This window comes from Cheilinus undulatus, linkage group 6 (assembly GCF_018320785.1).
Source record: "Cheilinus undulatus linkage group 6, ASM1832078v1, whole genome shotgun sequence".
NCBI lineage: Eukaryota > Metazoa > Chordata > Actinopteri > Labriformes > Labridae > Cheilinus > Cheilinus undulatus.
The window spans coordinates 37,804,250-37,830,086 of NC_054870.1; the positions used below are offsets into that span (position 1 = coordinate 37,804,250).

Consider the following 25,837-nt stretch of genomic DNA (forward strand, 5'->3'; position numbering starts at 1 on the left):
CACATTTCATACTTTTTTTTTTCCACGACCCCCCCCCCCAACCCACACACACACACACACACACACACACACACACACTTAGGCCCTGTCCACACGGAGACAAATACAGGAGTATACGCAAAAATGTTTTGCCATATCAGAAAGATGATTATTATACTTTTCTCACGATGAAACATTTTCAAACCAAACATTCAAAGGAAAGAAAAACAAGACATGATGGTTCTGGTTTTAATGCAAAGCACTTAACCTTTACTTGAAAGAAGGTAATATACATCCTGGAATTACAGATAATAAAGATACATTATGAGCAAAATCATTTCACAATGAATATCATCTTTCCTTTGCATCAACCAACAGAGGAGTGACATTATCTACAGTTTTTGTTAGGAAGAAAACAGTGAAAAGCACACCTAATTTTGTCAGAATCTTTACTGTATAGTACACTGTAAAAAATGTAACCTATATGCAGTAGTCCACATTATTAACTTTAATAACAAAAAAAAAAGAAAAAATAAAAATCAAATTGAAAATAACACAAGTTTCATGTTTGTCTTTCAACTAAGTAGTTCAACTGCAATGCATACATTATAAATAAATGTAAGGGGAAGAAAAAAAGTTCAAAAAGTACTACAAGCAATATTCCACAATTCCAGCGTGGCTGAAACAAACAAGTGGCCTTAAATCCAAACTCTACACGTTGGAGTGTGACCACGGCTTTTACACACCTTTAAGATACTGTAGATTCTTCATGCGTAACACTTCTGGATAAATCAAGTTAAAATTGCCCTTAAAATTTGTTCAGTAAGAGGATAAGTTGCGTACCTTTTTTTCCTGTGAGGTGAAAAACACTTTCCTTTGTTTTTGTCTGGAGTGAAAACTCAACATGAGAACAACACGAGGCTGTTCAGTAAAGAAATGTGTCTTCTCGTTTTTTAAACTCCAAGCTGTTAAAGTGGTGAAAAAAAGCTGCTTCTTAGCTAAGCACGGGGAGGCCACTAGTTTTAATCACAGAACTCTTCAACTCTAAAAGCAAATCATTTTATGTTCTCATATGTTCTCCTTTAAGACCTCCTCCTCATATTTAACTATCACCCCTCTTATTCTCATGTCGAGGAAGCTCCAACTGTACACGCTATGAACAATTCTCTGTTTAATAAAAGGAAAAGACTCTACAGTAGTCGACAACTCTGAAATTATTGTGATGATGCAGTTTGGTAATTGTTTAAATCTACAGCGAGTTGAAATGGGGGGTGGGAGGTGGGGTTCAAACTGAGTACATGTTCTTGGTGGTGGATCCGCTCTTGCTGGATGTGTCGTCATGTGACTGGTAGCCGATCATGGCTTTGATGGGGAGGCTCAGACGCTCTTTATAAAGTTGACTGAGGAGAGAGAAAAAGATGAATTACAGCTCACTGCCTCCATCTAGTGGTGAGTCACAGTTAGCAAACTTCCAGTCACCACATTCACAACCACTGAAAACCTGTGATATATCTTAGGATGGCTTTGGTCTTATGACGTCTTAGGTTGTCTTAGATCTGGTGATGTCATGGCATATCTAAGCTCTCATGATGTCTTAGGATGTTTTAATTCTAATAATGTTTCATGTTGTCTGGGTTATAATATTGTTTGGGTTGATATGTAGGTTGAGGTTTTGTTCTTGTATCTCGTTTAGGTTCTTTTACCTCGAGTGTCCTCTTGATGTCATTTTGTTGTCCTTTTCTCTGGTTGGGTTCTGTTGCCTTATTTTTCTGTATGTCAAAGCACTTAGTAAACCCTTGTTTTTAAAATTGCTGTACAAATGAAGTTATTATTATCATAATTATCAGTTGTAGCATGCTGACTGTATTGGGATCCATGGCATGCTCACATTAATTCTTTGTCTTGGGCGTACATCAGTGATGAAAATGATCTGAAGCTTATTACTACTTATCAATATTCTGGGTGCTGCAGCAGTAACATCAGGCACAACTAAAACCCTTAACACTTTTTAAAAACATTTCAACTTTTATCAGACCCTTTTTATGACTTATGTAGATGAAGTTTGTCTGTACTTGTTGGTAATTTTGGGTGCTTTAGTTGGCCAGTTTTTCAAGTTTTTAACCTGTCTGATGAAAGCTTTGTTTCATTATTTTTTATGTTGCCTCTAGCGAGGAATGAAAGAGTTCACGCATGTGCGCCATCATGCAAAGAAGGAGTGGAAAAAGACCAAACTTGTTAACTTCTTTTATTAAAAGATTGGATGAAATGCCTGTAGAAGCAGGCACTGTGCTTTTATGAGCACAACAGCAAATGCTTGGTCAGACCAGCTTCTTATATATTGTGGTTTTGGTACACCTGGTAGTGATACTGTATATGGTAGAGGTGGGAGAAATAATTGATTCTTAGATGCATCGTGATGCAGAGGTGGAAGATTCTGAATCGATTTATAAATGTCTAATAATTGATAATCATTAGTAATTTCAATATTTAATACTGTGGAATAGCGGGAACAGAAAGGTGGAACTCTGACATACAGCACGTAACAGCAATATCAAGATTACTAGTTTTTCATCTGTGAAAAACGACATTTTTATGTCTGTAATTTCAGAAATGTAACAAGGAAAGGATATTGCTACCTGTGGTTCAGTGCAATTGTAAATTTACAGTTTACACACTTCTTCCATTAGAGGATAGTGAGCATTTAATTTATCTCTATATTTTTAAATGCAAATGTAATGCTTTTATTATATCTGACCCAGTGAGAACAACAGAAATGTAAATTAAAAAAAAACCCAAGTGCAGCAAAATGCATCAATAATCGATTATGAATTGAATCGTAGCCCTATGAATCATAATCAAATCAAATGGTGAGCTGCCTAAAGATTCCCACCTCTAGAACACGGCGGGACATTTTTTTTTTTTTTTTAGAAAGGTTTAACAGTATTTAAAAATGGTTACCAACTAATCATACGATACAGCTTCATGTTGATCTGCTCACAAAGCTAGTAAGGTCACCAGCATGAAACCAGGCCAGCATACAACAGGAATAGAAGAGAGGAATTCAACCATTTCAACAACTCTAACCAAAACCTCTTAACTACAGGTTTCCACTAAGAGGAGAGGAGCTAATGTTAGCCTGTGAACAGAGAGGATTCAAACTGTAGTTCTATATCCTGATGGCTGAGTCACACCAGCACATTAACATGCCCCCCTGACAAAAACTTTATTAAATGCACTGAAATAGACAAACACGTTCAACATTTGAAGGTTAGTTGTATTATCAAGTTATCTATTTAATCCTTTAAAACAGCAGATGAAAATGGAAACATTTTGAAATGTAAAACTTTTCAAACTGACGGCTCAGTCCCTGTTTGTAGAAGCTGGCCTGAGTACCTCCAAAAAAGCTGATCTATGTACCTTTGTGATGGGGTCTTAAGAAACAAATAAATTAGTTAATCAAAATAAAGTTTAAATTCAGAGCTGGACATAGAAGGCAAAGAAGAGAAATAAAACCTGTGAATCCAAAAATGTACATTTTCATTTAAAAATTTCACTTGGACAAAGGACAGCCCTTCATTGTTGTTTTATGTTTGTGTTTTAACTGGCCAACCCTCTTTGCATCCATTACATTATCTGATAATTTATTTTTCCACATTTACATAATTTACTCACCCTATCGTCATGATGGCTTCCCTGTTTTGGCAGTTGCTTGTCCAGATGGATATTTTGTCACCTTTAGGTCTGACGTTGACCACGGCTCCACACACGTCTTCACTTGCCTCATCAAACGACTCACCGACTAAACACAAGAGCTGCAAAACAAACAAAACGTCACAATCATAATGAATCAGCTTGTGTTTTTACTTTGTGAATCACAACTGAAGACTGTCCAGTTTTATTTCTGAGCTGTTGCTCCCTGAAAAACAGTCGCCTCACCGTTTCCATCCAGTAACGGTCAAGGTCGTTGTGTCTCTGTTGCTTATTGAGGGTCATCAGCCATCGGCCCCCCAGCTTGTTCCTATCGTCCTCCCACATTGGCTTGATCCCATCCTACAACACAGGGTGAAATTTAATGCTGCTGCCCAAATCAGCTCAAACTGGCAAGCTGTAAAATAATAAAAGAAACTCACCTTAAATAAACAATAATCACAGCCAAAGCCAAGTTTGCTAGGTTGTTGTATGTGGTTGTATAACCTGTAAAACAAACGTGAAAGTGTTACCTGTAAGAATAACTGCACAGCAAAAAAATACATTACTCTGACAATGTTTAGGTGCCACATATAAAGCCTCTTTCACAAAAGTAAATACATCTGTAGTTCCTTTGGGGTTCTGTGAGAAGATGTCATCACTTCTCAGTCCACTGGAAAGAGCTAATTATACCAAAGGGGAACAAACAATGATGGAGCAGCAGAAAACTAAAAAAAGCAAGTGGAAACAATAGATTAATTTTAACAAACCTACAGCGCTATCTCGGTGATCTTTTCCTCCTCTGTAGTGTTAAATACAACTAACCAGACAAAATAATGCATCTAAAGCTGCAGAAATAATGGTAGGGTTCCATTATTCCACTATAGAGTGACAAATCAAACTGACGTTACAGGATATAAAGGAGAAACTTACGCCCAAAAGTCTTCCACTGTGTCAAACTTGGAAATGAGGCGAAGGTTCTCTGTCCAGCTTTTGCTCTTGTCATTTTTGAAATACCACAGGGCCCATCTGAGAGTGGAAAAGACGAGAATTAAAAAAATACTCAGAATTAATACATCGTTGAAAATGGCAGATGTTTGGAGTTGTTTTGATACAAATACCAGTATTTGCCACTAGAGATGCACTGGTTGGCAAAATTTCAGTTTTCATCACTTCCTTTAGTCGTTTAGACATCCTCTCTCACATGGAATCATGAAATTAGATGAGTTTGTCCAAAAGGTCAATTTTTTCTACACTAAAAACCTCTTTTTTGATTCAGCAGCAGATCTGCCAAATACCAGCAGAAAAATGGTTTGACCTAACAGATAAACACTGATATCTGATAGCTCTTGATGGCCAGTGTTTGTTAACATGGGCAATATCGGTCGATAACAATGATAATCAATGCATCAGTTCATCCTTTCTGTTGGCGCATCAAACAAACTATAAGATCTATTTATTATGCCAGTCAATACCAAAACCACTAAGCACCCCAGTTATCAACTGATATACTTTTCATGTAAATGGATGTGTTTCAAAAACAATATCAAGAAGAAGGATGGAGCTGAGACAGAAAGTCATTCAACTTTTTCATTATTTTTTGTTACTGACAGGATTTAAAATTTGGAATCAATTTTCAATCTTGAGTTCTCGTTGTCCAAAGAAACACAACTGTGTTATCCAGAAAGAGGGCAAGTGAAAAAATGGTGGTATAAATACTAGTGGTGTAAATATAAGCCGATGTGGATCGGTTAACTGATCTTAACACCAAAGGTCTAAGTGCATCAGAGCCCTGGATCAGTAAAAGTGAAACATGAATCAGTCTATACACCACTTTTAACCTTAGAGATCGGTTTACTGAGGCTCTGCTGCTTGCTCTGCCACCATACTTTTGCTCAGTGTCTTTAATCTCGCACAACCCCGGGCTGACCTTTTACCTTCAAATAACAGTTACATTAGTGGTTAGTGCATGCTAGGAGGCTGGCTGTGTTGCACTGAGCATCACCGAAACATCTTACAGTCACAGTTCTCTTCCCTAGAAATCAAGTCATGTGGACTTTATAGGAAGAATAACTTCTGAAATTTCCACCTGTCTGAATGCTTAGGAGAAAAGCGATTTATTACAACAGCACACACATCTCACCTGTTGAGACCGCAGAGCTAAAGATTAGCAAAGATGCTAACACTAAATATAGCACCAACAGACCTGAATGTTAAACACTTTTCTTAGTTGAAATTTGGGGAAGTCTTCAGTTATCACTGCCTGTTTTACTTCTGGGGTTTAAAACTGTAATGTACTCAATGATTGATTTGGTGACATAATCAATACATCTGAACCTGCTGAAAAATGGGTAGAAAAAAAAAGACTCACAAACCTAATAGATACCCAAAAGTGGGATGGGGGTAGGTAGGTAGGTAGGTCTGTATTTGAAGGGTGCAACCACGGCTGAACCACTATCTGCGGTAGAGTTTATCTTAAGTGAACTATAATTAGCACAAGAATGTTTCTTTTATTCCAACATCTGTAACAGACTTACTGAAGTGATTTGGTAAACTGTCTGGCACTATGAGCTGCAGTAGACAGCAAAAGCCCCAAAACAACACGTATAAAGGAAAGGGAAATGCACAGTTTTCCAGTTGTAGCTTATCTAGAAGGGATACCATGGTGACAAAACATTACAAAGCAGTGGCTCTTTACATTGCCAAGATCTGATGCCAGTGGACTTTGATGATACTGAAGGTTCACAAGAACAGCCACACCACTCGCAAGTGCTGTAAAGGTTACCTCAAACGCACGCAGACTGTTTTCTCTCAAAAACACAAAAGAAGTTGTGGGAAAAAATGACAAAAAGGGTTTCTCTCAAGGCAAAAATGCCAACAGGCCTGGGTGATACATCAGTTTTGTTGATTAATTTGTCTTGTGGAAAATCATGATTTTTTTTCTTTAACTTCTGCCACCACTCCCCTCAGGCATTGCCTGGATGAGTGCAGGACAGACCGGTCGGTGACGACACATCAAAAGGAGAAATATTTGGATCATTTGCACACTTTTTCTCCCCCTCTCTCCACCACACATGAAAATACATACCTGAGACTGAGCAGATGTGTGGTGAAGAGTGGACACTCGAAGACTGATTCAGTGGTAGCAATCACAAAAACTCATACATAATCAATAGTCTTCTCATGGTTGTTTGCTTTTGGAGGCCACATAGAGACATCAGCATTGATTTCAGCCTGTGTCTTGAGCAGATAAAAACTTTCAGAGCTTGAGTGTTAATGTACATATCTCCCCCCTCTCCTTTAACTACACAATGCTGTTTTTTAAGACATGAACACAGATTAAACTTTAACCCCAGGTAAATTCAAGCTGACTTTGTTACTGATAAAATTACAAAGAAGCTTGCTTTGAGTCATGTGTTTGTCAGATTTTATCTTTGAAGCACAAAATAAATTCAACTGAAATCGTAGATCAGGTTCGGTGCAAGGAAAAGACAGATTTTATTTTCAAGCCCTAACACCCATGCCTGAGGCCGAATCCTAATTAACACACAATATGCGCTCTATTTCACAACAGCTAGTGACAAAAGCATGCATATCAATGCAAGAGCAGAGAGAAAAGGCATCATCAGCTCCACAAATACAGCCTTTGTTTATCTCTGGTGCTGTGACTCTTTCACACGTTCCTGAGAGGGTGGGGCTAGCAGGGTGCAATGAGAGGACACCAGCTGAACCCTGTGCCCCCCTTCACGACGACAACTATCAACCCCGCCCATGTGCTATAAACACACATTACTACAGCTCAATCAGTGGGTGAAGCTGTGTAGTGACTCTACTGACACACATCATTACACAACCACGTTGGAGAGTCGAGACAGGCGTGACTCCTCTGATGTTGAACCTAGTTGAGGACACCATCTGTTTACATGCCCAGAAGGGGCATGTAAACAAGCATTGGAGACAGTAGGTCAAGTCAGTGATGGGTTTACGACATAAATTCTGTCAGAATGATTCAATCTCGATTTATTTAAGAAGTATGAGTCCCAATCCAGTTAACTTCTTTCCTCGGGCGTGGGTGGTGGATTGTATTGCAAAACACAGGTGAGGTTATCTTGGCTAATGTGGGCTCCAGTTTTGAAATAAGGGCCAAACAGCGAGACCGTACATGGATCAACAGAAAGGCTTTATATTTGGCAATACAGGCTGAGTAAGGTTGTCAACATTTTCTTACTTCAATACTTTTCAAACCATGTGTTTTAAAACAAGAGGATCTCTAGTATTTAACAATCAACAGAAAGTAAGAAAACTAGTTATGTTATAGAACATTACGGTACACTGTAATGTGATAGTACATAAGAGGTGTTTAGGTCGTGGACACTTGGTTTAACTAAAGAGTCAATATTAAAAACTTAACTCAGCTCCCTCAGGGCCTTTAATGAGTATTTTAGCATTTTATTCGGGAATCAGTGCAAAAAAGGGTATTTATTGGCAACGTAACTGGATGAAGGTGTCGTACAAAAACGTTGCAAGTAAATACCCCTTTTTTGCAGTTGGACAGTGTGCGGGAGTTTCTTTGAACTGTTCGATGAACACCTTGCCCTCCAATGCACCTGTCCTCAGAAATACATGTGCGTAGCAGCGTGATATATGGCAGACAACAGCTCAGTCTGAGTCTAGTCATCAGTATGTTTCACTCCGACAGGTACGGGCAGCCAGTTAACTGGGCAACTGTCACCTATTAGTGTCAGTGTACCTGACGTGAAGCACAGCAATGAGGTAAAATGTGTGTTCTGTCCTCTCCAAGTTTAATTTGTATTAAAAAAAACCCAGCAACATACAGTGAGTGAGCGCACTTTGCAGAGCATCCGCCAGCCTATCAGGGCAGAAACACGCTGTGAACTGCAACAGACTGACTTGGTTCATCTTGTTCTAAGTGCACGATGATTCACAGAAGCGGGCTGGGGCGTTAACCAAGGCTGGAAAAGTGGATGTAAAAACAGTTGATAAGTACAGCTAAGTAAAAGCAATGATAAGCATGCTATTTAAAGTCTGTAGTTATTTTCCTTGCACCAACACATGGTTAAACAGTTAAATTTGTTTATTAAAATTAGCTGGAGTGAAACTTACGAGTTGGTTAAACTAATTACTTATCACCTACCTACCTATCATAAACACCAGTTGAGATCCTGGTCTATAATGCTCTTTAAAGCTGTAATAAACTTCCTGCTACTAGAGGCCACTGCAGCTTCAGTTAATGGCAACTGCCTTCCTGGGCGAGCTTTTACTAATAAATAAGGTGGTATGTAGGCAGTTGAGGGTTGAACTCACGTGTAACTATTCAACCGACATGAAAAGGGGCCAAATATCAAACTACACTACCAATCTGAGAAGAGGAACAAAGGCTGGCAGAGCTAGGCTGCTAATGTTAGCCATGCTGTGCAGAGTATATCAGACTCACATCACCCTCGCTAACATTATGATCCTGTGAGGAATTTGACTGTTTTTAAGTAATTTCCCCCCTTTTGACTAGTCAGTTAAATACAATTTAGACAAGTGTTTAGCTGAATGGGAAAATAGACACCTGAGAAACATCCCTAGTGAACACCCACATCAGGAAATGTGGTGCTGTCAGTGGCAGCTCGACACACCTCAGAAGGTAAAAATAAAACCTACAGGAGCAATTACAGAGAAGTCAACACAGAGAGACTTATAAAACTATTTTCTGTGATCATATGCTCAGAGATTAGTTCAGAATGTCATTAAATGCTTGTTTTAGGTAAAGAAGGGGTGGCTGAACTTGTAACATCTAGGAAAGTATTTTAAAAAGCTACGTATGGCTTAAAATTTTAATGCTGGGCTATAATGTTACCATACTGTTACCATAAAGGATTAAAAAAAGTGTGACAAGTTTGAGGCCATACCCCCAGCCCCTAAACAAATAGACTGATGATTCTAATTTTGATGTATGCTAATATTACAATGATTAAAAGTGAAAAACCGACATGGATCAGTATCAAGATGATTAGTGTGTACCAAAGTTGAAGAAAAATAAAGATAATTTGATTTTTAAAGCTCTCAAATATCAGTTAAATAATTGGCCTTCAGCATCTTTGGTTCTTTCAGCGTTTTCATAGTTTATATCTCAACACAAAGAAAACGTCACATGCATTAAAAAATACATGGGCTCAAAGTGTAGAGTATATTTATTTGTATTTGTCTAAGTGGAGTGAAAACTTTTCTACAGAATAACAAAGTTTGCCAGACACTGAACATGTTCGTCTTTACTTCCTGCAGCTGTTGGTTTCCCTTCATTACAGTACCATATGAAAAATAACTTGCATGACCTGAAACTGTGAGGTGATCGTCATACCTCCTAATGTTACAGCCTGGTAACAGAGATGTGCACACTGTACTGTCAAAATCCACCTTCACAGAGCACGAAGCGACAATTGCCAAACTCTTGACATTAATAAAGACAACGTGACCACGGCTGTAAGCCCTGTAAGCCCTGTAAGCTTAAGAGAGAAGTCCACACAGCTGAATAACTCTGCAACTATACTAAACTTTGAATTGGAAAGACTTAAGTTTATTTTTGCTCTATTTCTCATTTTGCTAGAAAAATTATGACAAAATTTATCCAATATACTCTTGTCATTCTTCTTCTGTGTACAGTTGAAACAGAAATAACTACACTAGACATGCAACTACATAATATTAGTTGACAGTTGATTAGGTGAGATAGAGATGACAAGATAATCAGGCTGATTTTGGGCTGGATGCCCACCCTCTTGCCAAAATCAGCAAAGGATCTCCAGATTATCCTGTGGCGTGACGTGAGTTGACAGTGAGTTTACTCACTGCAATCTGCCCCAATTTGAAATTGTAAATAATAACGATGTTTATTTAAATCAGAAATCCTGTTTTTTGTTTGGGGGACACCAAGGACAAATAAGCCCAGTATCTGTGAAGTGTCACATGAAACTGAACAATAGCCAAACAGGAAGCAAAATTATTAAAGAAGGAAGCACAACACAACAGCTATGCTAGTAAATGCAGTACAGTAAATGCATGTGTGAGAATTCAAGGTTTGAGAGTTGAGACTCGGGCTAATAGTGAATGGATCTGTCAGTGTGTTGTGTTGGTCATCTTGTGGACACATTAAACCTGTCAACAAATCTTTTAGTGTACACCTAGCTTAAAATAATCAAGTTTAATAATCAGAACTACTGACCCCCCCCCTCTTCAAGGCTATGATATGAAGTTTTGGATGAAATTCTTAAAAGCAAATGCAGATTAAACTCTGCCGTTTTAGGTGTTCCTGCTATTTAGGTGAAAGAGTAATAAAATTATAGATATTATGACATGCAAAAAGTGTCCATATTAAATTAAATGAGCTGTATTTCTATAAATAGTTTTTCTAAATGCACCAATGTCCTTACTGTGAAAAAATGGTAATACAGAGTTATGCTGTTCACTAATGGTGTTATAGCAAAACTATTTAAATCATGAACTAAAACCACAGTATGTTTTAATACCAAATCCCACCATAAGAGGAACCCAGTCAGAGCAGCAGACACCATAACCTTGATCTCTGAACTGAACAAGCAGAATGGTCTAGAAGTGACTTGCCAAGGGAACTATTCAGCATTTACTAAACTGTACAACACTCCTGAATAGGTCCTCACTAACAAACAAATGTGATGATAACATTTCTAAAGGACAATGGTGAACAACAATTAAAACACCAGCATGCAGGAAAAAAAAGCTAACTCTTTTTGTGCTTTAAAATTAAAAACAGCCTTTCTATCAAACTTTAAATCCATTCTGATAAGGATTTTTGCTCCTTTTCTGTCTGGTACATAACAATGTAAATATCATCCAGATAAGAGCTTAATTTGGTATCCCTAAACCTCTTTACAGTACATATATCTTCAAAAAATCCCAATAATATTTACACCGGAATATAGGCATTTGTTGTAAAGACAACTACTACGGCAAACATTCCAATGATTCAAAAAAGCTAAAAACTAGGAACGCATTTTGGTGAGTGGCAACATTTTGACTGGTAATAATGAACTTGTGTTTACCACACGGCGCACTACTATTGGTCTTAATGTAAATCTTCACACTCAAACTTTAGAGGAAAGACTCTCTCTGTAAGCATCAGAACCTTTTAGTTGAGGTATGTCAAAACAGCAGCTACTTCATTCTCACCTGTTTTGTAAGGGGTGTTTGATATACTGCTCTGGATTTGCAACGACCTGGCTGTCAGTCTGTTGATCCTCAGATTCAGGTGCTTTCTGAAGGAAGGAGACACAAAGGAACATGTCACAATTCTTATCTGAATACAAAGTTTGTTTGATGAAAATTACCAGCATCATCAAAACTCAAAGCTTGCAGAGGTTTTCCGCCAAGCTATGTATATCTTATCAGGGTTCCTATACACTTTTAGCAATCAAATTTAAGACTATTAAAGACCTGAACTGAAAAAAAACAAGGCCACTTTTTGCACAGCAACTAATCAAAATTTAAAGTTTGTGAGATTTCTCAGTATAAAGGACCAGAGCAGATTTAATGGACTGTTTGAAATGTCAAATGGTATACTATAATGACATTTTTGGGTCATAAATGCCCGAATTTGACGATTTCAAGCACATTTAATATCTCAATTCTATTAGTATAACATAACATGCTACCTAATCATAACATATTTTCAGGTGTGCTAACCTCGTACTAAAAAAATTTCATAATTTAAAAGCAGAATTACACATTTTGTCAATGAAGATCTGTCAAAATACGGGGGCCCTGTACATATTTTTAGTTGGCAACTTTGTTGGCCTGAGAAATGTAACCTGGACAAACATGTACATAAATAGAACTACTGAAATCATTTTAAGTTGACCGAAAACAATCAATTGATAAAGACGCCTTAGCTGAAGTGCCATATAAAATTTAAGACCTCCCAAAGGTAAAAATAAGACTTTTTGAGCCTTTTTTTCCGTCATCGACCGATACTGGTTTGTTGGGGCTGATACCAACAACATTTACAAGTAGTTTAAGACTGACAACTGATATTTGGAACTGATATGCATTGATGATTTACAAAAATCTGATTCATTTGGCAAAAAGTACAATTTTATGATGATAAAACTAAGGAAAATAAACAATATAGCCCTAGCAGCATGAGACAGGCACACAGCAGAAGGAAAACAGGAGTCGACTCCATATGATCACTGTGTCAGCAGCATCCAGGCTGAAGTATTGATGAGACAATTTATGGACAATTTAAATTGATTTGGAAACAATATATTCCAAGACTCACTGCAAAAAAAAACAATTATTCACAAGTATGATATTTCAAACGTAAATGAAGCATTGTCTATATAGGAAGAATAATGGCTACGTTGAGTTTTCATTGCCAGAGAATTGATATAAAAGAACAGAACATATTAATACAGTGAATTTAATGTTACCTGAACAACTGCAGAAAAAGGCAAAGAATCGTGATGAAGTGTAATTGTGTACCCAATGTCGTGATACATCTCTAAAATTCATTATCATTAATATTAATAACATTTAGAGGCAATATTTCCACATTAACAGTCATTGTTTTTCCACAGGCTTCTTTACTATACTACTAAATTTACACTTTTAAAAACCAAACTTTCACCTACATTGAAACGCAATCTATCCATTTTTTATAAACTAGGCAAATACACTTTGAACTTAAATATTTGACAGCAGTTTCGGTCTTAAGCGTTAACAATTCAGTCGATAATCATGACAACTCACAGACGGTTTGAAACGACGATAAATAAAAGGTTAAATTAGAGCTATCGTTTCAGTTAAGGTTAACGTTTCAGTTAACGTCGCTAGCATTAGTTTTAGCAAAAATGCTAAGCTAACTACGAGCCAGACCCACACGTGTCCAGATTTCCAGAAATATACCACACATCAAAATGTGAAAATTTTAAAATACTGGTAGTTCGTCAGCATGTGTTTTGTGTTTTATATTAGAGTGTGTAAAACAAATCGCTGACTTGGAGTTTGAATGAACGACGTCCAAGCAGTGAGTCCCTCCCTGCCAACAAAGTCAGGCTCTGCCTTATCCATCACATTGCTGTGCATGCTAACGCTAACAGAGATGCACGCGAACCGACACATCTGTTCGTAAAAACACAATAGTTTCTAAAAACGACGGGCGGCGTTTCAAGGGCTTGATATTATACAACAAAGTCATTGTATATAGTAAAGATATAGACAGTATTTCCATGCGCATTAGTCGAATTATAAGGTATCTCTTGTCTCTCTTACCGGCTCCGATGTCGCCATCTTGACACTAGAAATGTTCTGCCCGTTCAGCGCTTCTGCGTCACGCTCCAACCACTCACACTCCTACGGAAGCCGCCTAGGTCCAGTTTAAGGTGGGTGAGATCAAAGGCTTCAGGTCTCCTTATAAAGACATAGGAGTTTAGAACAATATATTTACAGTTTAAAAGTTTTTTTGTATGTGCAATGGGGAGTGCTTCGACGTCAAAGTACTCAGAACTTCAGGTTTTTATTTTTAGAAACTAACATTTCCTGTCCGCTTCAGGTGTCTTAAAATGAAAACCCCACTGTATGTCATTAGTGATTTCTGAAAACGTTTTAAGTTTAAATTTTGTATTATATCATATATAATCACACATGGACTTATGGGGCTTCCTCTCTTCTCCTTTAGTTTTTTAATATTTTATCTCTTTTTATTGTATTTCAGCAAAAACCACTGCCGATCGAATAGACCACAAAGGTTCACCTCACATTTGCAAAACAAAAAAAAAACAAACAAACAAAACAAAACAAAACAAAACAAAAAAACATCTTGATGACCTGTATGACTTTTGGGAAAATATTCAGTGGACTGACTTTAACCTTTTGGAAGTTACATCTGATGTAAAAGTGACACAGTATTTCATACAAAGAGTGTTGTACCAGCAGTCAAACATGGTGGTGGTAATGTAATGGTCTGAGGCTGCTTTGCTTCTTCAGGACCTGGACGATTTGTCATAATCAATGGAGACTGTCTGGCCATAAAGTTGTGACCCTAAGCTCAAGGGCACTTGGGTTATGGAGCAGGACAATGATCCCAAACACACCAGCGAGTCCATTTCTGAATGGCTGAAAAAACATACGGTTTTGGAGTGGCCTAGTCAAAGTCCAAGCTTACAGTAAATCTGATTGAGATTGAGATGCTTGAGACTCTTCCAATTTGCCTGAATTAAAAAAATTCTGCAAAGAAGAGTGGGCCAAAATTCCTCCACAGCAATGTGGAAGACTCATTCTTGAGGATAACTTGCTTGCAGTTGTTGCCACCAAGGGTGGCACAACCAGTCATTAGTTTTAGGGGTAATTACTTTTCCCCATAAGGCCAGGAAGATTTTGATGGCTTTTTTTCCCTAAATAAATGATATCATCATCTAAGAACTGCATTTTGGATTTAGTCAGGCTGTCTTTGTCTATCAACATTTGTTTATCTGAAACATTTTAGTGTGACAAATAAGATAAAAAAAGGAGGTTATGTTGAAACAATCCTCATGCAGTGGAGCAAAGCTTAATAACTATTTTCTCAATGCTTGGTTTTAGTTCTTTTTTTGCTTGTGTAGTTAATGGCTTTAAAATGGGTTGTACGTTTTCTAAAATCTTCCAATTTGCCTAAACTCTTAAAATACTCTCAAATTACTCATTTACCTGTCAGTATTAAATGACATCAGCTTCATACTCAGTGGCATTTGACAAAATCACATCATATCATCAGTTCTGGACACAAAATAAGTGATGATTCATGCGCGGATGTTAAGAGGACAAAGTCTAAATGACTCAACCGACATTCCTCAGCCGTGACTCACACAGTATGCTTGTGTGGGTAACTAAGAGAGAGGGAAAAAAAGGAAAAGGTTGTTTGGAGTTTTTGAATGACAAAACGGCCAGAAAGTGTGTCATGCTAGGTTGGAAAAAAAAACAGATCAACCAGGCTTATATTGGTATGAGAATATGATGAAATCTCTCACATGGACTTGAAATAAACTCTTATTCTGGACATGGGCTCAAACACCCACACACAACAAATAAAGACAGAGGAAATCTTGATCAGGTCCAAAATATAAATATGACTTTATTTCACAATCCCAAAAGAGATCAGCCATCCATAAAAGGAATGCTAAATTTAGTCTCTTCTCAAGTCTAAACTGGATATACTTTCAGCAACATACAGTAATTCAGTTTCAAAATAAGCAAGATCATCCATTGTCTAAACACCATTAACAGTACAGTAAAAACAATATGGTTCACATACATATTTACAACGTTTCTACCAATAAAAGCTTTTTTTCAGGTTTTTTAATGCTGGTGCTAGTTGTTAGTTCCTTGTTGATACAAAGACTTTCAGTGTGGACGTCCACATTTAAGTACTAGAAACATTTACTAATGTAACTATAACCTGTTCAAAAAGGTTCTCTCTAAATCGGCTTATTTAGAAAAGGTTTACATTCATCATTTTCTGTGTGTATGTTTAAGAAGAGTCAGAGTTTGGTTATGTGTGGAAGACTTGAATTATCGATGGATATTTGCACTATAATTTGCTTCACTGCTGCGCTCAAACATTGTGATAAATCAGCCAGTAATCATCCAGGGAAATGATGAAATTGCCTCTGTTTTGAACCATATAACAGACCAGTGTGCAGAGTTTAAAAAAGCACCATGCAAGCACCATTCACTAAGGTTGGTTTGCTGTTTCTACCCTGACATCTTGACCTATTAGCACCTAATGTCAAAGGTCGTCAAAGACCAAAATGTGTCTCCAGCATCAGTGTTAGTGTGACAGATCTTGTGATGAAATGATGACTTTAAAAAATGGGTATGAAAAGAAAACAAAACTGATTCACAAGGAGTCAAACCCCCTGAGTCTGACCCTGTAAGACAGTAAACAAGGTTTGAGCACCCAAAATCGTCTTAAAAGAACTGACTGGGATGTGGTGTTAAAGTGGTTTTCCAACAAAAGCAGAACGGAAACAAAAGAAGAGTTTGATGAGTTTGCATTGGCTAAAACAGTTTTGTATTCAGAGTCATAAAAAAACTGGCAGAATTGTGTTGACATTTCAGACACTTTGTGATTTCTTTAAAAACAGAGCTCTTATTAGCACCATCAAAATGTACAGTAAGTTTGTGAAACAGTTGTGCCCCATGAAATGTTGTTTTCACACATGCACAAAACTCCTGCAAGTTATTTAAAAACTTCTGGGATAAGCTGCATGAATTCTCTGATTTACTATAAATACTTTTCCCTACATAAATATTTTAAGATCTCAAGAAAATAACCAAAACATACTTATTACCACAAAAAGGAGTAAAATAAAATACATGGATGTATGTCGACCTAGGGTAGATACATTTTGACACATTTATTTTTTCCAAGAATACTTTGGCTTTGTTCACACTGCAGGCCTTAACATCGCACTCTGGCCGCAGGCCGTTCATCTCTGACTGTCGCTCTCACACACCATTCATCAGAGACACCATATATCTCAAAACATAAGTGCCATAATTTGTTGGTATAACATATTTCTGGTTTGAGATTTTTCTTTATTCATAAACAATCCAGCTGTTACATTTATTAATAACCACATTGCAACCTAAGCATCATTCCATTAAAAGACTAGAGAAAAAGATCAGAGGTCTAATCCAGGATTAAATTATGTAGACCTTTATTAGAAATCGTGTAACAAATGGATGGTTGGCTTTAGCTTTGTTTGCGTTAACTAAAGCTAACGTGGCTACAATGGCTGCATAATTAATGTTACTACATGAGCCAATGTAGCTAAGTTAGCTTTAGCCACATGAGCTTTAGCAAACACTGCTAAAGCTAATTTAGCTAAGTAGATACATAGCTTGTGTTGCTGCTTTGTGAGCATAGCTTTAGCTATGTAAGCTTTGAGCTATGTTTGTTACGTAGCTTATGCAGCTAACAGAGATATGTAAGCTACACTGGCTGTGTGAGAATGTTTTCACAGAGGGGAAGCTTTTATCCAGTTAGCAGACTATTTACTTGGCTTCATTTAATGTTTTGTAATCAGGTTTTGCAGGTCAGGTTTTCAACTTTTGTTATTCTAACCACTACCTTAACCATTACCATAGGGTGTATTTCTGTTCTCATGTTTACTGTGTCTAAGATTAACAGTCTGTGAGAGTAGCTGTTAGAGATGAACAATCTGCAGCCAGACCCCTTTGGCTTTAATGCCGGAGTCTGATTTTTTTGGTCAGATCTGATTTCTTTGTTTGGCTATTCATATTGCAAATTCCAAAAGTTCAGATATGTATCTGGTTTAGTACCACATATAAAAGTGGCCTGAGTCTGATACAGAAAGATCAGATTCAGTGTGATTTGCGCTGTTTACAGTATCAGAAAAAAATCTGAATTAAGTCAAATATGAGCAAAAAAAAAAAAAAAATCTGATTTGGGTCACTTTTAACTGCACTGTTAGCATAGTCTCTCAAGATGCAATGAAAACAGCTCCTTGACCAACTCTGATGTCCCCACCCACCAGTTGAGAACCACTGATTTAGAGGATTGTTTAACTAATCTGAGCAGCGGGTGCAGCTCCCTTGAGCTTAGTACTTACAACCACATAGAGAAAGAAGACTGAAATGAAAAGATGTATGTTACCCTCTTATAGGCTTTTCAGTGCTTTGCACAGCGCCGTGATGCACAAGACTGTGCAAAAAACCCAAACATATAAAAGAATCTGTCAGGGGTGGATGAACCCTGTGTTTTCTTTGTCTTTCAAGGAGTGAAAGAACCATAAAATTATTTTCAATGCAGATCATTAATACAACAAAATCCTGCATGAAAGAGGGGGACTCAGTGTGCAAAGATCCTGAGTTAAAGGTCTGTGTGAAGGGTTAGCTGAAGTGTGAACATAGGGGGCAATATTCAGGACCACATAGGAAGATGATCACATCTATATCATGTGACCATGGCTTTCTGAGTGCACGTAATAAAGCGGTATCATACACTTAACTGTTTGCCCATATGTTTTTAGCACTTGTTGATATTATAAATACATGTAATTATATGTAGCACCCATATAAAGACAATTAATTGTCATTATACCAACCTAATGTGAGGCATTTGCGCAACCCAGGAAGATTTCAGGGACAAACTATCCTGGAGTTTTGAGTGCATGTGTGAAAACAGCAATACACTTTTGACTTTCAGAAGTTTTGTTTAGTGCCAGTAACAATAAGCACTTAATTGTTGCAGCATCTCACAATTCCTATCCTGTTGAATTTCATTAGATATGTATGTCATTTTCAATCAGATGAATGAAAATCCAATAGTAGAGAAATACTGTAATATAAAACCAGGGTTCATGCTTAGCTGTCATATATATCTCTAGCTGTACATACACATCAGGCCTATGCATTGGGACCTTTTCAAGTTAAGGAAACAAAAAAAGTGCTTCTTAATATGCCACACATAGCTGTGAATAAAAGATGGAGAGAACACAAAAACAACAAACCAAAATAAAAGAACTCTTCTTCCATCCCCTGCTAACAGACGTCAGAGGGCACAGGAGGAAAAGCACGATGCTACATGTGACAGTTGGTAGTAAATATTAGTCTTGTTTTCTACATGAAGTGATGGGTTGAGTTTGCTTAATGAAGGTTACAGTGAGAATGGCACCAATGACAGAAGCCAATCAGATTTCCTCTCATGAAAGAGAACTATTGGCTGAAAATAAAGAGCATAATCCTGCTGTACAACATAAAATCAACACATAATGAAGGTTATCATAGAAATCTTGCAGTAAACAGGCTTACACCAGGAATTAAATAGAAATCGTTCTGATCAGAATAAATAATCACATCTTTTTTGTTCTTAATCATGTATATAAAACCAGTTTAAAAATGCTTCAAAGCACCATCTCTTTACAATAAAAACACCAAAAACTCACAGTTAAAAAAGCCAACCAACTTTGGTCTTCCTCATCGCTCCAAAGGCAGAGACAAAGAAGGACAAAGTGAAACAAACAGATTTTAGAAAAGCACAATGAAAACAACGTAAAAATGAGAGTAGCAGTTTGAAGTTGAGGTAAGGCAGAAGCACAGGGTGTAGGAGTTTTTTTTGTGAGTAAAAAAACGTTAAGTCCAGCGGTTGTAGGGGCCCGTCACTTGGGTGAGAGCATAAGGGGACACGGTGATGACGCCATCCCTTGGTAGAGTCCATGCTTGACGTGTGGGGATGTTCGTCATCCTCTTTTCCTCTTCTGCCTCCTCCTCTACATCTTCCTCCAGCCCCCCGCCTCCAGCTCTTTTACCATTCTTCTTTGGGCTGTTCTCCATCCTTAACCTCTCCGCCTCCTCCTCCCGGTCCCGCTCACGTTTGGCCATCTTTGCGTCCCACATGGCCATGCCGTGACCTGGTTCGTTTAAGGATTTGTGCTGATAGAAAACCAGGGAGATACGGGTGGGGTGGCTGCGGTTTGGGCGGAGGATGGGAGTGGTGGCGTGGAGCTCCCGCCGGGCACACTCTATCAGGATGGAGCCGTGTGATGGTGCCACGGCGACTCCACCAATATTGTGGTCCAGGAAGTTGTGCTCACTGTCCGACCACACCCCCTCCTCCTGCTTGACTTCCTCGTGCTGGAGTGGGGGAGTCTGCTGGGGAAGGGGGAGAGATGAGAGCGGAGGGAGGCCGTGGCCCCTGACCTCCACCCTGACATCTCTGTCAGCCCGGTGGAGCCCATTGAGCCTGCTGAAGAGGCCCTCGGAGGTAGGTCTGGGGGAGAAGGAGGAGGGAGGAGGAGCACTCCCACTGGGGGAGGGTCTGTGCAGAGGAGAGTAGTGCTCCTCGCTGGGCTCAGTTTTAAAAGTATGAGTGTAGTCACTAAGAGCGTTATGTAGAGGTATACGTTCTGACAGAACACTGTGCTCAGCTGGTGATGGAGAATATCCGTTCACTGCGTCACTCACTGCCTTATAATAAAGAGCTGCACCATTCTGTCCAAACTGGACATGGTGGTTGGGGGAGATGACCTCCTTCTGTGGGCTGACCCCTGCAGCCAGAGAGGGGTAGCTGCTGGTGCTCTGGCTGTAAGTGCTGGTTTGGTTTCTCTCTGGTGGCTGGTACCGCCCAACGCTGGCAGGTCTGGGTGGAACTCTGTAAGAGCTGTAGTACCCCTGTGGATCTGCATCAGTGGAGAAAATATAAATATTTCAAACTGTTGTGGTGAAATCCACAACATGTAATACTTTTTAAGGTAAGAAATCAGTTCACATGAGAATCACAAATTTCTACAATCCCTTTCTCTTTACTTATTATTGTTCCTTACACATAAAGTGTACTTTAAGGACTGAAACATGTTGATCTGTTAGTCCCCGGTATTTTAATTGTGTATTTTAGGGACTGAAGTTTTAGAGGGATATTTCAGTATTTTTGAAGTTGGGTCATCAGAGGTAACTAGAAGTATGGCATTAGCCTCCAGTGATTTCAGTGAGCATTGCTCCTTTAAGAAGGACTTGCTGGCTTTACCAGCCAGGAAGCTAGGCTATACAGTGTAACAGATGGGTACAGTTTCTCCACTGCTTTTGGTAAAAATGGGCCACAAAACAATGTTGGCCCAAATGCACGCACTATTGAAAACTTTTTTTATTTTTTACCAAGAAAGTTTCAGTGTTTTTTTGTCACTATTTTCCAATGCAGGCTTTGGCTACCTTAACGTACCCCTGCATTGCAAAAAAGTGTCAAAAACACAAAAGCTTCTTGGGTATAAAATAAAATGCTTCAAAATATTTGATAGTGCATACATTTGAGCCAACATTGTGTTGTAGCCCATTGTTAACAAAAACTCGCTAAATTCCGTGGGAAACTGTACCCATCTGTTACACTGTACAGCCTAGCTTCCTGGCTGGTACAACCAGCGAGTCCTTCTTAAAAGAGCAATGCTAGCCAACTGGAAGCTAATAACACTACTATCCCTTTAAGTTTGATTTACATTTGAATGTTAGTATTGGCTAAAAATTGTTTGAAAATATAGGCATGAATCCTATATCGTGCATTCCTACCCAACACTTTGAAAACAAGGAATAAACGAAATCAATTAATGGAAAACCATCAGTATATTTAAATAACTACATGCTATAAAAATAAAGAATCCCTCTTATAGTCAAACTATAGCAAAAAAACACTGAATCATGTACCTCATTAGTAAACCTATGAGCCAAACGCGTTCATCACAGTATGGATAGTTATTTAATCTAAGTCATCTAGTTTCCATAGCTGTGGGAATCCAAAATTGTGATTGAAAATGAAACTCAATAATAACACAGCACTAAGAAGAAGTGTGCCCAAAAAAACTGGTCTGCTAAATTAAAGTGAGGTACTTGAAGAACAAGCCAAAAGCGTGAGCTCACATCATAAGCCAAAACCAAAGTTAAAACAGGAAGAGCAAAAGCCAACAACTGCTGACCATCACATTAGTGACCTGACCAGCCAACACTGAACGGACAAAAAGATAGAAAAATTCCATTGTATTTTTGTCTTATTGTCTAAGATTTTTAAAAAATACTAACCCTAAATACAGATTTATTTTCACTTTACAGGGTCTTTAAATTAAAAATCACTTCTAAATGGAATCATGACCCCCAGACTCAGAACCAGAATCAAATAAATCCTGAAAAAATCCCACCCCATATAATGTGAATTTGTTATTTATAGTACAAGCATCTACTGAGCTTTGGAGCAGTTACCTTTGTTAGGGGTTTCACTTCTAACTTTCCCAGGTGTGAGAGGCGTCAGGCCGAGCTTCTTCTCAAGTTTCTCTGCTTGAGCTTTCTGGCGAGCTTCCTGTCTCATCTTACGGGCTGATTTCACCGGCTCAGCCAGGAGACGCACCTGGAAGACACAAAATTCACTTGTGTCAACATTTTACTTGTTTTCTTCAAACACTTCTGTGTTATCTTAAACAGTCAATAACATAAAATGTAGGAAAAGAGGTGATCCGCACTTGCATAGAAGATTAAAGTCGCTGAGATGTTTCAGGGAGAAAAAAGGTTTAAAATTCCTCATTGCATGACAATTTCATAACAGTCTTGTCCACAACTTGCAGTTACTGTGTCATCAGAGTTTGCCATCCTGTGAACTACTGGTATAATCAGTCAGGAATGCTCTCCTCATAGATTTAACCATTGGTTGCAGAATGGATGTACAGTTTTGCTTAGCGATGAAGGCTCTGCTGGGAAAGATATTCCCTGGGTTAGCCAAGCAGTATGCTCTGACTTTCTAGGGAAAGCTGTGCTAAAAACACATATGATTGTTTAACAAATGCTTTATCCTAGAAAAGAGGAGGCTGGGGTGGAAGCTTTGTTAGCAGCATTGCAGTGATCAGTGTTGGTGTAGAAGAGAGCAAAGACCCCTCACTACAGGATAATAAGTGACTTGGTTATTCAGACTATTAAGCGAATTGCAGTCATACCCCCAGCTGCAATCAGCTGACAGCCAGCTGAATGAATTATTGTCTCTCACCTCCCTCAACTACTCACAAATACTTCTCGTTGCTCTTCAAAAGGTTTATCTAGTTAACAGTAAACAAATGTTTTCTTCCAATGCATGACTTTAATCTACTGAAGGAAAACAGACATTCAAGGGTGCTGCTGAAACTTGGACTACCCCAATATGTATCCCAGCAGCGTTTGTAGAGTGGCTGCTTGCAGTACACAATGGGGATTAATTCAAATAACATCAGTCCAGGATGTCCAGCATGTATATAACAAAGCCCAATTTTCAGAGGAGTATCTTAAAGACTGAATCTTACTGTAGCCCACTATGCTAATGTTGCATTTTAAAAAGAAACAAACAGCATTATAATAAGCATTAAAAACTGCTGTAATTATCTCTTACCTCTCGAGGAAAGGAAGACAAAACCTGCAGGGCACCACTTCTCATCTTTGCCAGCTGACCCTCTAACTGACCAAACTCATCCCTGTCAGAGATCCTGTAAAGTGGAAGAACATGGAGCTGCTCGTCCTCTGGTATGTTTCGCACTGCACGGTTATCTTCTTTTGTTAAAGTGCAAACCTGAAAAAGATTTAAAACAAGAGCTCCTTTTAAAAACAGCAGACTAAATCCAATCAGTCTCTTTACATAATGAAAAAGAACTACGAGAAGTGATGTTAGATCCACCTGGGGTTTCGTCAAACACATAACATGATTTAGAAGTGGATAGCATGCTCACCACAGTGCTGCCATTATTCATGTTCTGAGTGTCTCTGTGAGCGTGAGCACAGAAATCCACACAGGCTGTGACCCCGGAAAAAGGACGGCCCTGCCTCCTGCCGAGCCGGCAGTCTCCTCCTGCCGTCTCATTCTCCACCTGAGAGGCAAAAGGACAAGATATGGAAAGAGATTGGTTTGTGGTAAACATATGTAAACATGATCTACAGGTAAGGTGGTCTAGAGTCGAGGAGCTGGTTTAATTCAAGTCTTGTCTTTTTGTTCTAGGTCTATCACCTTACCACTGTCTCTGTGGATTCCTGGTGCCTGTGCCTCATAGGTTTGACTGGATCCTTGGTACAAGCGACCTGCTATGGACCCACCTGAATCTAACTACTACATTTATCATGATTATGATTATTATAACTACTATAATCATCCCAAGTCTTAAAGTAAATTTAACAACCGTTCATCTTCTATTGCTTTAATCCCCTTTATCTATTTTTTACTGCTTTCTCTTCACTGACATTATTTTTTGCTTAGTAATACAGTGATCATCGCTTCGTCTTTTAACATCATACCAACTTCTATAATCATTACTTGAACAGTTTAACTGAACATAAGAGCAGCTCTACTTTACAGCTGTTTTTATTAATAGTTCTCTCTATTTCATTAGCATCCCAGCTGCTAATGCTAATACTGCATTGTTCTGTTTTCTATCAACCTAGAAAACCATAATCATTAAAGCTGTATTAATTTCCTGCAAAATGGGAGATATGTTCATGGCCACAACTGCCAGGACTTTGTGTTTCATTTGTTGTTTTGTTGTTTCTCTTGTCCCTATCCTCTTCCTGCACCCCCCCCCCCCATCTCTCCTTCTAGTCCTTTCCAACCCCCTGTGCAGCTTCAGCAGAGACTTGTCAAAATGATTCTGGTCTTCTCGACAGTCCTGCCCTATAGTAAGGGAAGGCTTATGTTGCTGGAGCTGTGCTCATGGTGATTAATGCTAGTCCTTATTATAATAGGGTATATTCTTTATTATAATATTAATGATTAATACTGGTCTATTTCAATAGGAAACAACACAGAGTACGGTCTAGACCTGCCCTCTTTGTAAAGTATCTTGAGACAACTTTCATCGGTGCTATGCAAACAAAGATTGATTGGTTGATTATCGTTTAATCCAGAGTGAGGCTGTGTGGCTATAATCAGAGGAGAATCTGATCATATCTACTGGAATTTTTCTATTACTGTCAAACAATAGATCATATCATAGTTTTATTGTGTATCGATAATATGGAAGTTGAGCTCTCAGCCTGTGGTGTTTGTCATGAAGCTGACAGATAATCAGTTTATGAGTCATTCTGCTTATCTCTGCTGGTCAACCATTGTTTTAGGCCCATTTAACATACTTATCAGTATATCCCCCTTTTCTGCTTTTCATTAAAATCGGGATAATGACCTTTTAGCCCCTTAAAGCCTGAAAATTGAAATAGTAGAGAGACGATTCTGTTTTTTTTGGTTCTGAAATGTTTATTTAACCTTCTACCAAAATAAAAGAAAAATTGCCATAAACTCTCACATATATTCTTTTTGTATCACATTTGACACATTAGGTGTTTTTTGGCAACTGAGAATCCACTGAAGAGCATTTTTTTTAATCATTTATCTGATTGTAATCAAAATGTTTTTAAGTAATTTGCTGATTATGTTGATTACATAGAGATCTCATAAAAGTATGTATCAAATATCAACCACATTTGTACAAGGGCCAGCTTATGTCTACGCAGACACTGTGAGGGTTGGCGCGTAAAATGAGCTAAATTAAAGGAACATTGTCGTCAAAATCATTATATTTTCTTTGAAATGTACATCATTTTTAGCCTTTAGCAGTGAACTCAGTTCCTATATTGCAACAAGCCACAAGGG

General features: G+C 38.3%; 2 protein-coding genes across 2 annotated transcripts in view; both read right to left on the reverse strand.

The window, feature by feature from the left end:
- Positions 1–220: 220 nt before the first annotated feature.
- On the reverse strand, positions 221–14,067 carry eif4e1c (eukaryotic translation initiation factor 4E family member 1c). Its single transcript, XM_041790129.1, has 7 exons — positions 13,978–14,067; positions 11,878–11,963; positions 4,600–4,695; positions 4,110–4,173; positions 3,916–4,029; positions 3,652–3,791; positions 221–1,379 (listed from the first exon to the last, which is right to left on the reverse strand). Exons 1-7 carry the CDS (start codon positions 13,993–13,995, stop codon positions 1,265–1,267), a joined length of 633 nt encoding a protein of 210 aa, XP_041646063.1. The 5' UTR covers positions 13,996–14,067; the 3' UTR covers positions 221–1,264.
- Positions 14,068–15,801: 1,734 nt separating this feature from the next.
- tet1 (tet methylcytosine dioxygenase 1) overlaps positions 15,802–25,837 on the reverse strand; it is a 56,309-nt gene continuing 46,273 nt past the window's right edge. The window contains exons 9-12 of the mRNA XM_041789573.1: positions 23,931–24,068; positions 23,597–23,773; positions 22,447–22,591; positions 15,802–20,885 (exon numbers count right to left, since the gene is read on the reverse strand). Coding sequence (XP_041645507.1) covers positions 19,840–20,885; positions 22,447–22,591; positions 23,597–23,773; positions 23,931–24,068 — 1,506 coding nt within the window. The 3' untranslated portion in view covers positions 15,802–19,839. The remainder of the gene's footprint in view (positions 20,886–22,446; positions 22,592–23,596; positions 23,774–23,930; positions 24,069–25,837) is intronic.

Coding starts and splice junctions, on each gene's coding strand:
- eif4e1c (XM_041790129.1), bottom strand. Junction 4,174..4,599: donor ACAGTGGAAGACTTTTGGGC/GTAAGTTTCTCC, acceptor TTTGTTTTACAG/GTTATACAACCACATACAAC. Junction 1,380..3,651: donor GAAGCCATCATGACGATAGG/GTGAGTAAATTA, acceptor CTCTCTCCTCAG/TCAACTTTATAAAGAGCGTC.